The sequence below is a fragment of the Pithys albifrons genome, chromosome 1 (genome assembly GCF_047495875.1).
Source record: "Pithys albifrons albifrons isolate INPA30051 chromosome 1, PitAlb_v1, whole genome shotgun sequence".
NCBI classification, from domain to species: domain Eukaryota; kingdom Metazoa; phylum Chordata; class Aves; order Passeriformes; family Thamnophilidae; genus Pithys; species Pithys albifrons.
The window spans coordinates 88,166,571-88,184,243 of record NC_092458.1 but is presented as its reverse complement, the minus strand read 5'-3'; the positions used below and the strand labels follow the sequence as shown (position 1 = coordinate 88,184,243).

At 41.8% G+C, this 17,673-nt stretch overlaps 1 protein-coding gene across 2 annotated transcripts in view; it reads right to left on the bottom strand.

Annotated features, from left to right (window-relative positions):
* Positions 1-17,339, bottom strand: part of WARS2 (tryptophanyl tRNA synthetase 2, mitochondrial) — a 46,378-nt gene extending 29,039 nt beyond the window's left edge. Inside the window, exon 1 of one of the 2 annotated variants that reach the window (XM_071559547.1) lies at positions 17,231-17,339. In XM_071559547.1, the coding sequence (XP_071415648.1) occupies positions 17,231-17,284 (54 nt within the window). In that variant the 5' untranslated portion in view covers positions 17,285-17,339. Of the gene's footprint in view, positions 1-16,887; positions 17,059-17,230 lie in introns of those variants that run through there. The other variant, XM_071559556.1, reaches the window with a different exon arrangement.
* Between the last annotated feature and the right edge of the window lie 334 nt (positions 17,340-17,673).

The window sequence follows — 17,673 nt, the reverse complement described above, 5'->3', positions numbered from 1 at the left end:
GGTACCATGAAATCATGGGGCTGGAATGCGCTTCAATGAAGCTGTTAGGTCAGGGAATGGGAGCTGTGTGCTTTAAAGTACTGGAGTTGGAAAAGGATAAAAACAAAAGGAGTGAAGACTTCCCAACGGAGCAGAGTGAAAGCCACAAGACATGCAGCTCCAGCCCACAGGCACTCACTCATTCAGACATCTGTAGTAAGCACAGTGTGAGCCTGCTGTTCGTATGTTTAACTCTGTGTGGTGTGTGCACCTACACCAGCAGTGCCGCATGTTAAGCTTCACTCCTATTAAGAGTGTAGTATCCGACAGATGATTTAACATCTATTGTTTTCTCTCAATCAGACTTCTGCAGGCATTTCCAAACACCACAGTGCGTTTCTCAGACACATTAGCAAACAAAGCTTGGTCCAAAACCTACTAAGATTCAGCTGTTCTCTTACCTAACCTCCCTTTTCGCAATGAGATAAACAACTGCTGCACCTTATACTGAAAAACTACCAACATCCAAATCCTCTCAAATAATCAGGAATAATTACATTCTTCTCCCAGAGTAAGATGACTAAAGTCTGGTCCTGAAATCCTGTCATATGGCCATATCCATTTTCAGTGCAAAAGAGTATACTGGAAAAGATGCTAGCTTTCAAAATCCAATGCTGCCCTCTTGGACCAAAGCAGAGCTTTGCTCAGTGTGACACACTGGTCATCAGGAGAGCTGCAACTGTTAAGGCTTCAATTCAGCAGTCAAAAACACACTCACATTCCTTCTCATGAGATGAATGTGCCAGAACCGAAAGACACATCGAAGTTGCTAGAGATAAGGAAAAGATCCACACAGACCAAAACATTCCATCTCACAGCAAATTCTTGGTATCTTGATTAGACATTCCATGTTTAGTGTTGTGAATTCTGTGAGTGTTGAACACAAGTATTTACCTGTTGAATATATGTATTTGCTTGGCACAGTCAACAGAAAGCTGCTTCTCAAACATGTAGTAAAATCAGTCATTACACAGTTCCTTCACTTCACAAAGAGTTAAGCAAATAAAATCAAGTGAAAGCATTCAGAAGGCTCAACTTTTCAGAACCTCTCTTTTTTATAACTCCACATAAATATTGCCATCACACACTTGAAATGACAGCAGACAAACTACAATTGTAAGGAAGCTTTATGCCTATGCTTTCATCTCTTCCTGGGTTTTAAAAACAGAAAAACCTTGTACCCATTCAAGGAAATATCAGAAAGATGCCAATAGACATACAATTCTCAGGACTGCTTTCTCCTTTTAATTAGGTACAGGAATGTTACACAATTATATAAAAGTATACATAAAAATTTGGCTAGTTACAAGTCCAGTTAAGATGTATTATTTAACAAAACAAACCATAAAATGATTACATTAATCCTGCCCTAAAGGTACAGAGGCAGAACACCTCTGCTTCTCAATCTATTCAGTGATGGGGGAGACAGACACATTTTCAAGAGCTGCACTAGCCAGATATAGATATATAAAAATCAAATCACCAAAAGTCTTTTGCTAATTATATACTCTGAGTGACTGAAGGTAAGGACAAAGCTTTGGAGTAACTAATTTCTTTGGACTTTGTTCATGAATCTATCCCAGCAAGCTAACTGATGGGAGATAGGCTTAAGCCTCTATCTGTAATATACCTAATAAATATTTTCATCTCTAAATTAAAACAAAAAAGTCTTGCTCACAAGCTCACCTTTGGGTTGAAATAAAAATAAGACATTTCAGACTCAAACCCTACACTGTTACAGAAAATTATGACAGTATTACAATAGCAGCTGCAACAGAAATCACCCCACAACCCACAGTGGTGGTTAATATTCACATGCTAGAGCATTTAGCTGCTCTGCTTTATTTTAACAGCTATTTAGTTGGGGCAGAACAGGTGAGGAGCCAAGTGAGATCCACAGCATCAGAGCTAATTCTAAACACAGGTGGTGGGCATGACAGAGAGAGCAGGAAGCCAACAGGAGAATCACTGCTGACATCTAGGACAGGAAAGATTGATGGCTTCCCTCTCTAGTTTTCCCCACTGTGTAGGCACGCAGGGGGTGGGGGAAAGGGACGGAGAAGCTGCTGTGCTGGCGACATAACACACCACAAGGCTCCACAGCACCAGCGCTGATTAATGAGGCTGGAATGATTCAGGAAACAGCAAAGGATCATTCACAGACTTTGCTCTTCTTCTTATAATTTTATTTGCGACCATTTATTTTGCCCTAGCTGTCCCAAACTGAGGCAAGTTCAAATTTGCCAGAGGAAAAGAAAATGTGAAAGTCAAAGGGAAGAAAAAGCAGCATTAAGCAAACACAAACATGAGTAAAACACAGAAACTGGAAAATTTCAATTTTGAAACACGAAGATCCTCCCAACAGGGATCAAAAAAAGGAAGAAAAATAAAATGAAAACAACACACCCAAAAACTTGCTCCAGCCTCAGAGACAAAAGAAATTCTTTGGATGGCAAAAGTCACCAACTACTGCATCTTTGCATCTGTCTACAATTTTTTATTTCCCTCATTATATTTTGCAACTTCAAAGCTCTTGTTGCTAAAATAATATGCTTGTCTGTTAATATTGGCTTAGCAAAACCTGTCTTCAGACAGTTATTAAGCAGCAAAAGGAAAGGAAGCCAGACAAGTCAGATTTTACTAGCTAAAGCTTAAATTTTAAAGCCTAATTGGACAATTTAAATGTTAATGTTATTAGAGAAAGAAAAAAAAACTAAGGAAAAGGGAAATTTAAGATCAATCTAAGTAGTACAGATTTAGCTTCATTTACTGTTTTTAAAGGAATCACATCTCTGCAAATGTGCTGCAGAAACTTAATAAACATGTTTATCACGATCTGATAATTCAATACATCAAATTCATCTGGTACAAATGCTATTTCAACACAATTCTTAAAATGAGGCATTAAAGATTGCACACTAAATTAGAAAGAAACATACTTAACAAGTTTTCAGATAAATAGCTTCTGAGAAAAGATTAACTCATTGCCCAGAAACTGAACTAAATTAATATTTAAACAGCACTGCCTAGTACCCCTTTCTTGAACGTCAAATGTACTCATATTTAAACTTCAGTAAGATTTTAATATTTATATTTAAAATGAAAAGCACATTTAAAGGAGGAACATTTACAGCACATACTAACCCCACCCTATAAATTTAACTCTGCCCTCTAGGGCTAGCAAAAGAATTCAGTATAACTGCGTTTGGGTTAGGCTGCCCTCTCATGCTGCCTTGTTAAAGATGACTGAACAAATGGATCCTTTAATGTGGTACACTGTGGCCCGCATATGTATTCTCTCGTTTGCCTTTATGAGCTCCACGTGCCACTCATTGTGCTAATGACAGCTGCACTGACAGACGCGGGGTTACCTACAGCAGGTGCCACAGCTCCCACTGCCACACACCAGGAGGTACCTCTGGACCTGGGACAACCATGGACCCTTCCCTCCCGTGTCGAGAGAAACAGGTTATACAAAGCCTGGCTGGGGCACTTTGAAGCGCTGGCTCAGAAGAGCTGGCTCAAGTACCCTGCAGAGTCCCTGGGACAAGAACCGCTGGTAACATTTGCAGAGCAGAAGGGTTTGCACACATCTGCTGAAGGAACCAAGCACTGGTTGTGCATGTGGCCAACATTGGTCACCAATCTCGCTCTATACCACGATGTCTTCCTCAGCAAGGACACAGAATGATAGTCATATTTCTTTGTGCCAAGCTTCTTAGAGTTCTCCACATCAACTTGAAGGACAGCATGTTACTGTTCAAAGCTGAGCCATTCCTTAGCTACAGAGATCCAACGCATGCTGACACAGGCACTACTTCTGGACCTCCTGTCTTTCAAGGGTGTACAAAGAGCTGCGGGGCGGTCCCGTGGTGTAAAGGAGAGCACTTTGGACTCTGAATTCCAAGGACCTGAGCTCCAGTCTCAGTGGGACCGTCCCCTGGCAGTTCAATGCCTCCCTGCCATCCCATCAGATCTCGGATGCTCAGCAGGGTCAGCCCCGGTTAGTACTGGGTGCTGTGACAGTCCCGAGGACTTCCCTGTCACTGTCCAAGCTCGCTTGGCCATGGCAAATGGACCTCAGGACTGAAACGGTGGGGCCAGTTCTGCGCACGCTGTGCCTCACCTAAAAAATCCCCTGTGCAGGCTGGAAGGGCACGTGGGGAGAGCCCTGCCCAAGTCTTCGTCTGCTAAGTCTGGCCATACATTCATACATACATACAAAGATCTGCCATTAATGGTCTCAAATGCTGCCTGATTCAGCCTTAACCCTGCATTAATTATTCTCAAAGCATTTACTACCCTCTTTTAAGCCGAGGCAATGTATCTTCTCTAATCAAGCTACAAACCACAGATATTAACTGCAGCTCTTATCAGTCCATTTCACCCAGACTCAGTGAAAGGCTAAAGGAATTAATAACAATATGTTTTTACAATACCACAAAAGAAGGTGCTAAGAGACAAACCCAATTAGCGCCTTGCTGACAGGAGGCTTCAGACTGAGCTAAGCCTGGTGAACTATCAGCAGGAACATTTTGGCCAGACAGGCAAGACATGAATGTCTGGTCAGATCAGCACATGCTGCTTCCAAATCCATTAGATGATGCAGTCAATGCTCACAGCTGAAAATTTGACAGATACAGTACTGTAGGTATTGCTTGGAAGAGGTGGCATAAGGGAAAAGAGGAGGGAGCAGAGAGACAGCTTTGCTACACTGTGGAGAACACTCCTAAGACACAAATCCATATAAAAACTAGTTTTCTGTTCATTGAACAATGTGGTTAAACCAGCAACAACCATGGGTTTTAGGCACAGGAAACTGCTCTCCTAAGCACCCATCCTTCTGCAGCCTTCCTCTGGATTCAGCTGCAGCCTCACAGGCTGGCACAAAACACAATGGCATGGAAGCATGGGGCCCGGAAGCTCATAGAGAACCTCATTATTCACTCTGTGACCTCACCAAGGTGGAGCGACTCTGTATCAGTCAGCTCAACGTCAATTCTTGGAAAAATACAGGAACAAATAATAAACTTTGAAGAAACTACAGAAATAATAGCAGATAGTATTTCTCAACCACTAGTGATGTCACATCACTCTGATAACGTTCTATAGCACAAGAGATGCTAGAATGGAGAAGCCAGTACTACCTACCTGTCTATAACTGTCTATAACTACCTGAAGGGAAGTTCTAGCCAGGTGGGGGTTGGTCTCTTCTCCCAGGCACTCAGCAATAGGACAAGGGGGCACAGGCTCAAGCTCTGCCAGGGGAAATTTAAGTTGGAGATCAGAAAAAAATTCTTTGCAGAGAGAGTAATCAGGCATTGGAATGGGCTGCCCAGAGAGGTGATGGATTCCCCATCCCTGGAGGTTTTTAAACAGATTGGCCGTGGCATTGAGTGCCATGATCTGGTAAAGGGACTGGAGTTGGACAGAGGGTTGGACTTGATGATCTCAGAGGTCTTTTCCAGTCCAATCAATTCTGATTCTAAAGGCTATCTTCATTTAGTTCCACTATTATCTCAGTTTCAAAAAAGCTAGAAAAATGGCACCTAGAATATAATATGTGCTGGAGGTGGAACTGGACAATGAAAAAACCCCTAAAACCGCACTTACTGATTGCTTACAATGGCTTTTGAAAGCTGTATCAAATACATTTTTGCAGGGTTTTGTCCTGGGTCTAGTATTATTTGCTAGTTTAGTATCTCCATTAGCAGTCGGGATGATGAAATAGAATATTTGTCAAATCAGCAGACAAAACAAAGCTAGAAGGGTGATAAGGGCTCAAAAGCATCTTGAAAAATCAAAGAAACAGCCTGAAAAAACAGAATGCTATTTACCAGGCAGAAGTACATGGATCTATACAGAAAAGACTATTCAACCACAGAAACACAGGAAGAACAGCTGTCCAGGCAACAACTGCAGAACAGGATCTGGGGTCTGTAACATTTAGAAGGTGAGTAGGAATCAGTATCATGCTGCTGCAAAGCCACAAAATCTATAAACTACACCAAAAATTTCACAGGAATATATGAATAGGATTAAAACCCAGAGGAGAGAAAACAATTTGCTCATTTTACTCAGGATGAGGATGGCCTTAAGCAGGAGAACTTGGACAGATTTAGGTCCTGTATTTCAAAACAGTGGTAGAAAGAGACCATAAAAGTTCAGTCAAGTCCAATGAGTGACCTAAGAAATAAGACTATGGAGGAAAGCTCAAAGCTTTATTAGTCCAGTGGAAGGAAGCCTGTGAAAAGTAAAGGTCTTAAACATGCCTTAAATACATATGACGTTTGGGACCCTGGTTAATAGGGTAAGAAATAAAGAGCTTATGTTGCAGTAGAGAAAGACTAAGATCAGATGTAAAGAAAAGTTTGCAATGGTAAGAAAAAGAAAGCATTTCAAAAGAGTGCTTAGAGAGGTTCTTTATTTTTATGTAAATATATGTATATAGGTGTGTGTGTGTTGATAAAGATGTAGGGGCAGTTAATTTTTATTTTGTGCTATGAGAAGCACCAGATCACCTCTAACTGGGTCTGTTGTAGTCCTCTGAGCCTATGATCTTATTTAGGCATGATTAAGTCTTAGTGAGATGACCAAAAAGGATGGAGAAAAAAAATCTGAATTCTGTTTAGATAGGCTAGATGTCATAGCATTTTAGGATTCAAGTCCTTCTACCTCCATTCAACAAAATTTAAGAATTGAGGCCTTTTCACAGACAGCAGCTGAACACTGAAATGTTTTGCAAAACCATTTCATGTTGTTAAAAGATGTGAAATGCAACATTTAACACTTGCAAACTGGTACTTATATATATTTGGAAATGTACACTGCTTCAACAGAATAAATCTGATAGCAACAAGTGAAGAATTAGCACTCATTTTGCTACAAGATACATGTGTTACTGTCAAAATGTAATGAAAAGTGTATTATACTTCTAGATTATTTGATACGTGAAAAGTTGATGCAATTTTAGTATATTAAACTATTCTAAGTACCAAAACCTTCACAATCCTAAAGTAAAACAAAACAAAAAGCTAAAGAATGCCCCATAACTAAATACTTCCCTCCCAGAGAAATTAGGGAAGTTTTATGTTTTTGATCACAGTAGTATCCAAATCTCTAAAAAACATCTGATTGCTCTTGCTCCTTCTGTGACCTCTAGCTGAAAGAGAGTTTAATGTATTATTTTTTATATATTTTTTTCAAGTGAGGAGTCTCCTTGCTACTAAGATTGCCCTATGGGATATAAATAAAGAATATCAACTTAGATCTACGGGGATGGTTTTTAAAAAACACTTTTTGTTTGGAATTACTATGTTTCTTCAGAATATTGTCTGAGAAACTCAAAGGGTAGTTCATTTCCTTTCCATTATTTTATTTGGCAATTTCCTGTAGCAAGGAAAAGTTGGCTTCATTTCACATGGGGCCAAAATTAACACAGCTGTTCAAAAACTTTCACCTTGTGGTCATTGCATGAAATTCATCTCAGGTGAATAGGAAAGTTTTAAAACCACCTGATGGATGTTGAGAGGCCTTAGGATGTGGAAATCTCAGTAAATTCCCTAATGGTGCACACATGCACAAAGAAAGTGCTACAGCTGGCCCTCCTGGTCTATGCTGGAGAGACATTCTATGAATTTAAACTTTTTAGACATAATAATCATTTGCATCAGGGACTTCCATAAAATTTTAAAAACCATATGTGAAGATAGACAACCCTCACAGACTACATTTAAACTGTTATCAGTGCAGGCTGGTCCTGAAATCACCAGGATGGGCTGTTTCCATAGAAAAGGCAAACAACAGAAGAGCAATGGATGAGGGGGACAAAGACACAAGTGTTCATTTATGCTCAGGTCAAGAGGATGTAACCAACTCAGACTAAAATGGTGACAACAGCACATGTCACCCAAGTCACAGCAAACTGTGACTTGCTTATTACACACCTTGAACCCAGAATCATCAGACGAAAAGTTCCCTAGTTTGTGTGTGACATTCACTGCTTTGTTATAAAGATGAGATCTTCTTTGCTAACTTACCTGCAGTATTCAAACTGGCCCACAGGAAGCCAGGCAAACTAACAACTTGCAGCTTTGGAGTGTATCAGTGTAAAAGAAGCCAAGTGTTTATACTGTAGGAATCCTAGAGATAGGTAATCATAGAATCATAGAATCAATTGGGTTGGAAAAGACCTCAGCGATCATCAAGTCCAACCCTCGGTCCAACTCCAGTCCCTTTACCAGATCATGGCACTCAATGCCACGGCCAATCTCAGTTTAAAAACCTCCAGGGATGGGAAATCCACCACCTCTCTGGGCAGCCCATTCCAATGCCTGATTACTCTCTCTGCAAAGAATTTTTTTCTCATCTCCAACTGAAATTTCCCCTGGCAGAGCTTGAGCCTGTGCCCCCTTGTCCTATTGCTGAGTGCCTGGGAGAAGAGACCAACCCCCACCTGGCTAGAACTTCCCTTCAGGTAGTTCTAGACAGTGATGAAGTCACCTCTGAGCCTCCTCTTCTCCAGGCTAAACAACCCCAGCTCCCTCAGCCTCTCCCCACAGGACTTGTGCTCCAGTCCCTTCACCAGCCTTGTTGTTCTTCTTTGGACCCACTCCAGCCCCTCAATATCTTTCCTGAACTGAGGGGCTCACAACTTAACACAATACTCAAAGTGTGGCCTCACCAGAGTACATACTCATTCTCTTTGAGTACTCACAGAGTACATACTCATTCTCTTTGAGTGCTGGCAAGTATTCTGAATACTAGAGACTTAGAATCAATGTTGCATAGTCAACTGAAATATGTCCCTTTGAAGGAAATGACAGAACCTTTGGCTGTTGTGACCTAGCTTAATGCCTGATGAACCTGCAGAGTGCAGACACTGCAAAGATCTAAAATGCAGGTATGTTAAAAAAAACTCAAAACAACAAAGAATGTGTACTCATTCTTGGCTGCAGAAATTACATGGGCTAATTTGTTGACAGCAGAGATGCAAAATGAAATTCAGAATTCAGAGGGCTAGACCCCTTGTTCCCTTTACATAAGCAACAAAGTGGCTTTGAAATGTTTGAAATTGTTTTGTTCTTCCATGCAAACAGAAAACACCCTATGGATCCATATTACATAAAGTCTTTCCACATCTCGGCAAGTATATGATTTAAAAAAAAATACTTGTAAATGGACAACCCAATTAACGTAAAAGTCAAAGACCACTTTGAAAAAAACTTTGATGTGGCTATAAAAAGATTATATTTAGGAAGGATAGTTTAATGGGGTTCTGTCATCAAAAGTTTGTAAATCCCTATATTTCTTTGCTGTTTTTCAGGCAAAAAGCAATGCTGGTAAGCAGAGAAGTGAATGCCCATGAGGTCTAGGATTAAGGCAGGAGCCCTGAAAAGAAATGCTCCTGAACTGTTAGATAAACTCAAACCAGGCCATTTAGCAATCCCACTACAGGATAGGGATATTAGAGCATCCATCAGTGTGAAGGCAAATGACAAAAATAGTTGCCATGTGCATCTTTGGTGAGATCATCAGGAAGCCTGAAGCCTTTTATTAACATGGAAGTGCTGCTATATCTTTCCCAAGGCACAGCTCTCATGGCAGATTTTGAAGTCAGAGCTATGTACCTGGCAAAAGGAAAAAGATGATGATGAGACTTGGAAGTTGTGAAGATGTTTGCAGTTCATTTCTTTTGAATGTTGGTCAACAACTTTCAAATGAGATTAACAGTTCAGGATCCAGATTGTGAGGATGACACTATGAAGACCAATATATAATATTTGATTGTCACTGAGTGTATGAGATCAGAAACAGCAGTGATGGGATTCAGAATCACACAGCCATCATCTGTCAGAATGGAAGAATGTGTACAATTTCATTTTATTTCAGCTTCTGAATACTTCTGGGGATAGGAAGAGTTTTACACCAGCTCTGAACTTCAAAAATGGAAACTTAGCATTATCCAACTCCAGGATCTTTCTGCACAGGAATGTAAATATTGACACCCAGCTACACAGGTGAACTATAGATGGCCATATCACACTTTGAAATATCAATAAGAAGCACTTACTCACCCTCTGATCTGTACTGTAAGGCTCCAAACCACTTATCTATGAACAAGGTGGTCTAAACAAGAAGTTCCTATTCTGAACAGTTATGAAAGTGCCATCTAACTACAAATAATGCATAGCAGAATTTTATCTGCTTGGTTATGAAGATAACATCCTGGTAGTAGTTCAGAACATGAGCTATGGGCAACACAATGAAAACAGAAGAAACCCCTGTTAGTCCTCCCTTCACATAACACTAAGTCTTCATGCAGATATCATGGAGACATCACTGAGGCAACTGGGACAACTTCACCTCTCCATGACTTTGGCCAGCTTCAAGAAGCAGATGCACATCCCAGCATAACTTATAACTCGAAGAGCTCAAAGCCAGAAATAAAAGCAGACATTTCATTTCTGCTAGCAATCATCACATTTCCGGACAAGAACGAAGGAAATGAAAAAGTAAGTATATGTACTTCATTATCTATTTGTGTGTGTATACATACATACAGATATGTATCTATTTCCTTTCCCAGGCAGCGATAACTTCAGTGCACTCTCAAGGCAGGTATCTCTGGGGGCAAAAATGTACTTAATCCTATCCAGTAGATATACAGATTTGCCTGATACAGCAGAAAAATTTAAAATCTGCTATGTGATTTGTCTGAGTTCAGGACTCCAAGAATGGTATTGTTACAGTCAAGGGCTCAAATAACAAAAAGGAAAACAATTTCAACTTACTGCTTACACACTCAGCAGAGCTCAAAAAATATATGAGCTAAGGTGACAATGTTTGGAGGTTTTCTTCACTTCTGCTTCTGATTCTACTGTAATTTCGGTCAATTCCACAAAATATTTGTTCATCTAACCCAAGAGTGGCTGCATAAACCACAACTTGTGTCATGGAAAAAAGTAATTGTTGAATGTCTAGAACAGCACTTGCTGTATTAGTAAATGGAAATTCTATCTGCCAATGAAACACCACCAAAACAAGACCCCCAGTCTGTGGTGTAGAGACAGAGGTGATCTGCTACAGACTGTACAATATGTTTGTCCAGTATATGTACTAGAGAAATTTACACAAAACTTCCAACATCCAGCATGGGTATCTTTCATTGAACTTGCTGTACAAAAACAAGTTAATAAAAACAGAAGTCTCTCCAGAGAAAAAACAGGCTCAATCAAGACACTGAAAGCAAGGGCCAGAGAGGGAAAGAATGGTGGGACTCTACCCAAGCCCTGACAAAATGCCAGAATAAAGGGCTGTTTCTTACTAAAACAATCTGTGTTTGCCAGACTTTGTTGTTAGAACTCCATTATGGATATGAATAGGACCCGTTCATGCCTCAAAGATCCTTCATTTCTGTCTACAATGGGGGGGTCTCTCCTGTGCAGCTACAACAGTGGACAAAATCCACCAGAGACAAGGTATTAAATAAGGCAGATTACGAGTAGTCTCTCTACAACTGGAAGGTCTAATAAATCTGTGTGTAAATCTGAGCTCTCAAACCCAGTGAAGACCCAAGAAATTTATATTCTCACTGTATACTAACTTGTCTTCAGCTCTGAAAATGATCAAAAAGCCAATGATTTCATTCCAGCACGAGTAATTGTTCCAGTGCTTTATGTGAAAGATAAGCCAGTTTCCCTAGAGGATCAGACATAAGTTATTTAGTGATTAGAATAAAAACGATTGATTAGGAAAGACTTCATAGAATGGATTGGGTTGGAAAAGACCTCTGAGACCACCAAGTCCAACCCTTGGTCTAACTCCAGTCCCTTTACCAGATCCTGACACTCAGTGCTACATCCAATCTCAGTTTAAAAACCTCCAGGGATGGGAAATCCACCACCTCTCTGGGCAGCCCATTCCAATGCCTGATTACTCTCTCTGCAAAGAATTTTTTTTCTCATATCCAACTTAACTTTCCCCTGGCAGAGCTTGAGCCTGTGCCCCCTTGTCCTATTGCTGAGTGCCTGGGAGAAGAGACCAACCCCCACCTGGCTAGAACTTCCCTTCAGGTAGTTCTAGACAGTGCTGAGGTCACCTCTGAGCCTCCTCTTCTCCAGGCTAAACAACCCCAGCTCCCTCAGCCTCTCCCCATAGGGCTTGTGCTCCAGTCCCTTCACCAGCCTTGTTGGTCATCTCTTCCATTCCAACCTGAATAGGAGACACTACAGTTTTAATCCAAAGACTAGAACATGTTGATTTCAGAAGAACCCACATAACTAAATAACTTTTAGTATCTATGCCCAATAACAATAGTTTAAAATGTTAAAACTCAGAAAAATAGGAAACTAAAGAAAAAAAAAGGCACCAATTTTTACATATGAATCCAGATAGAGGACACTTGTATTTGGAAAGCATTTCTTAAATCACTCAGATCTTTCCTAAAGGTCTTGTAGATTCCAATATACTGAACCACCCCATATTGGATACCAGGAAGCATCATGGATCTTTGCTGTCTAACAGGTATTTGCAATTCCAGCTTTTATTTTCTCAGTCAAAAGCACTTTGCTACTTCCAACCTTCATGCTCTCTGGAAGAAAAAGATGCAACACAGGGGACTGTCACAATCATAAATCCAAGACAAGCACTTAAAAATCTGCCTGTTCATCCATCAAATTCAGTACACAACTGTCTGGACAGACATTCTGAAGCTGACCCGCTGCAGTAACCTGTGTATGTGTGCAGCTTGTTACAGGCACCTGGGGACTCATTTCATTAATGGTTAACAAAGTGACCCCTGTGTGACAGCAACAAATTCAAGATGGGAACATGGATGCCTTTAAATGGTTTGCATTTCATTCATAACACATCTGAATGATACTAAAAACTGAGCTCTATCTCCCACTGTAGTTTTAACTACAACCTTTGAAAGCCTTAAGGAATAGGGTCTGGTAATTTCAGTTACTTCCTTTCTCTGGAGCCCATATGGTAACTATAGCTAAAAATTGTGAAGATTTAATTTGCAATCTGGGAAAAAGCATTTTAATGGCCTTCTCCAAAACAACCCTTCAATTTTTATCTGCCTTTTTCACAACCATCTTTGTTAAAAAATATGAAACATGACCAGTCATTAACATGACTAGCACAGTAACAATGGAGTGATCAGGTGACCTGAATACAGATGGAACAATTCTTCATCAAAAAAAGTAAATTGGATTTCATCAGACCCAAACAATCTGAAGATCTCTTCTTAAAAAAGTACTGACAATACTGGCCAGAATCACTGACGTTCACAGAGGCCAAGCAAAGTATCAGAAGACCAAAAAAGGAAAAATGTCACTCCTGTCTTCAAAAATATGGAAAAGAGGAGCAGTCTGGAAGGCAGTCTGCTTAGCATCAATCCTCAGTGAACAAACCCATCTCTTGCAATTCCCTAGAAGGTAACTACAGGAAAACAATAGCAAATGTGGATTTGTTAGGAGCAAAGCATGCCACGTTAGTCTAACTTTGGCCTTGAGACCCATTAGGGTCACAGCAGGGGAAGATGCACAGTAGGGGAGGATGCAGTGAATAACTCTTGATTTTAGCACCACCTTTGGTCATGAATTGTAAAGCAAGCTAGAGAAACTACATTCAGGGATCCACACTGGTATTTTTTTAAAGATATTAACTCAGTTAAAGAAAAAGGTACATTCCTAAATAAACTGCTAAGACTACCAACATGTTGGCTAAGATTCCTTGGATTTTGAGGTTGTGTACTTGTAGTGCTACCTTACTGAACGTTCACCAGAGATGTTTTCTGTGCAACACTCACCAAAAGGTAGAAAAAACATTATTGGAACTGTGAGACTCAAATCAATTTTCTCTTTGTATGACCCAAACAGTGCCTGCTAGAGTCAGTATCCTGAGTTTCATTAGGGCAGATCCAACTTGGAGTGCCACAAAAAAAATAAAGGCCAAATTCTAGCACCAAAGAGGAAAGCATTTTGTGTTAAAAATATCAACTGGAAGATGCAGTTCTGTACCACATAAAGCTAAAAGAGAATCCACTTTCTAATGCATCACTCCTGTGAAAGTTGACAAGAGATGAAGGTTGTAGGACAACAAAATGTACAGTTCAGCTGCTGTAATAGATGATGTGTGAAGGCCAGGGAACACTTACCTATCAAAGAGGAAAGACCAAGGTAGAAGAAAAGACAGCAAAATGAGAAGTTCTTTTCTTTAAAAGATACTCTCAGGAAGAAAAGCAATACAGGTAGAGTATTCTTGCAGTAACTATAACAATGGTAACTCCTTTGATACTAGAAAAGAAAAATGATGCCCAAGACTCCTGAATTCTTGAAGGCAAAAAACATCTAAAAGGAGGCCTCCAGCTGGGAGTCTGGAAAGCCATCTAGTGTAGCATGAGACTCTATAATCAAATAAAAACCTTGTCATTCCTCTGTTTCACCTTTGCTGACAGGACTAAACCTAATCCACATTTTATAAGGACATACAACAACTGACTGACTCATCTTAGACTAAATTTTCCAACTGACAGGTTAAGACATAGTTGGATTTCTCCTAATTTTATCTAACAGTCTCTGGAGTACCTGCTAGTTGCCATTTTTAGAATGTCTTATCAAAGAAACAGACTTGACGAAATGACTTACTATAACTCTGGCTTAGAGACCACTAAAAACCAGTAAATTATGGAATCTGAAAATAAGCTCTTAAAAGTCAAGATACCCAAAATGTAATTAATCTCTCCAACAAAACATTATGTTCTTCTTAATCACAGATATTATGCCTAGATATTCTAGCTGTGCTCCAGAAATATGTACAACAGAAAGTGTAGAGAAACTTTTTCACAGCACGATAAATCCATCATAATAATGAACTGTGCACTACAGTGAAACAAAGCTGAAACCACCTCAATTACATCTTCTAATAACTATGACAGCATTATGAAATACTGAAACATCAAAACTATAAGGGTGCCAGTGCTTGGCCACTACTTGCCTGTACTGTGCAACCTTGAAGGCAAAACACTTCTCCAGCTTGAAATTTGAATGTTCCTCATTAGCAGGCAGCAAATACATGACCTGTTCCAAGCTGTCTGCCGTAACAGCTGAACTGCTCTGGAGTCCAGTTTGGCAACACGAACAGCAGAAATAAGGAAGCCAGTATTTTCCTTTAATTCTTGTGAAGATACACTGAAGTACTACTTCAATTCCAATGCAATTCTTTCCAGAGGGCACTTAAAGTGAGAGGGAGTGGTCCTGTGGTGCAAAGGAGAGCACTCTGGACTCTGAATCCCAAGGTCCTGAGTTCCAGTCTCAGTGGGACCGTCCCCTGGCAGTTCAATGCCTCCCTGCCATCCCATCCCGTCACATCTCGGATGCTCAGCAGGGTCAGCCCCGGTTAGTACCGGGTGCTGTGACAGTCCCGAGGACTTCCCTGTCACTGTCCAAGCTCGCTCGGCCGTGGCAAATGGACCTCAGGACTGAAACGGTGGGGCCAGTTCTGTGCACGCTGTGCCTCACCTAAAACATCCCCTGCGCAGGCTGGAAGGGCACGTGGGGAGAGCCCTGCCCAAATCTGCGTTCACGAAGTTTGGCCATACATTACAGGAACAGTGTAACTACTGAAATTTGAAGTGTTAGAAACCTAGGAAGATTCAGGTACAGTGAAATGTAATCAAGATTTAGTAAGTGAAATGAAATCAAAGCACCTCAAGAAATGGAAACACACACCAAGCTTATTGAGTATGCCATGTCAAGATTCTTTAGATCTTCTATGCCATTAAACTTCAACATAGTCTTATACATAAGGGAATTCTGAAACAAAAAATATAAGCAAACTACCTCTGCCTCACACTGAAACTAGTAGGAAGTACACAGTTACTAAGTAAAATATCACTTCAAAGTTTCACCTGGGATAACAGGTTCTCTCCCTCTTTTGCTTTCACTCTATCTCGATAGAAAGGGCAGAATCAATGTCATCTGCACAGTATTTATTATCTGTTTTAATAAGTAACTTAAACATGCCTTGATTTTTTAAGCTTAATTTTAAAAATTCTAGTTCTGAAATAGTCCTGCAACTTGTAGTTCACCCAGACTCACCATGAGACACACTAACTTTTTGCCTATTAGTGTGTGTTATAGCTGGATGTGCTCAGAATGATGGCTGAGAGTAACAGATTTCAGCTGAGGTCACAAACAGTGTGGACAGCACTGAGAAACTGAAAGACATCTTTGACCTTCCATTTATTCTACAGAAACATAGCATACCATTCAGGATTTGGATGATACACAAACACGAGCAAAATTTTCATGGAAAAGCCAATTGTCAGCTCAGGGAAACAAACATTCACTAAAATCATGCAACATTATTGCCACCAAATTGTTTTACTTAATAATTCTTCCACCCATTTTAAAATCAAGGCTATAAGCTACATACAAACTTAGATTTTTAAGACAAACCACTCGTAGACATAAATACCTATGAAGGAGGCTGCCTACAAACAACGTGGTCACTGAACATACTCCCACCTACTTGGCTGATTACTTATTGGCAAATACAATCAATGCAATCAGTTGCTTCTTTTTGTTTTGTAACAATGGAAGGGAGGGAAGGCTCTTCATGGTTACAATGACAATCCCAAATGTTAAGGAATTTAACCACTACACCACCACACTGAAGCTGTGCAGGTACCAAGGCGGGGGCTAACATAAATCTATTCACACACCTATGCGTTTTTGTTTTGGTTTTTTTCCCCTACTAGAGAAGACAGGAGTTCATAGCCTGTAGGTGCATCTAAAATCGGAGGCAATACTCTAGAGAAGTAAAAGTTAACACTGAGACCTCGCACAACGCCCGGCGGTACCACAGCCTTTGAACGGCCCCCAGGACACCGGAGCGGGCTCAGACCTCCGTCTCTGCTGCACCCCGCGGAGTAAAAGCCCCTGGGGCGGAGAGGAGGCCGGGAGAGCAGCAGGAGCAGGGGAAGGCCCGGCCCGTGACAGCCCGGCCGGCGTGGGGGCTACCGGGGCCGGAAGCGATGCCGTGGCCCCGCCCCGCGCACGCGCGCAGCGCCCGCGGCACGGGGCATGGGGCACGGGGCACGGGATGGGCGGCGGGCCGGAGCGCCGGGAGCGTCCTCTCGGCCCGACCGGGGGGAACGCGGGAGGTGCCCCAGGCCGGTTACCTGGCCGAGGGTCCCGCGGTGCAGGGCCCGGATCAGGCCACTCGGTGTCGCCATGGCAAAGGCGGGGAGGAAGGGGCGGGGGGAAGGGAAGCAGGGCCGGAGCGTGGCGGGATCGGCGCAGGGCGCAGGCGCGGCTCCGGGGCGGGGGCTGAGGGCGCGGAAAGGGGGAAAGGGGCGGTGCTGGCACCGGCACAGTACGGCCCTGCCCTGCCCTGCGCTGTCCTCCGCTGCACTGGTCTGCCCGGTTCGGCCTTGCTCTGCTCTCTCCTCCCCTGTCCGGCCCGACCCGGCCCAGCCCTGTCCTGCCCTGCTCTACCTGCCCAGTCCGGCCCAGCCCAGCCCGGCCCTGCCCGGCTCTCCCCTGCCCAGCCCAGCCCGGCCCTTCCCCTTCCCCCTCCCCCCCACCCCCCCTTTCCCTTCTCTTTCTCTTCCCCTTCCCCCTC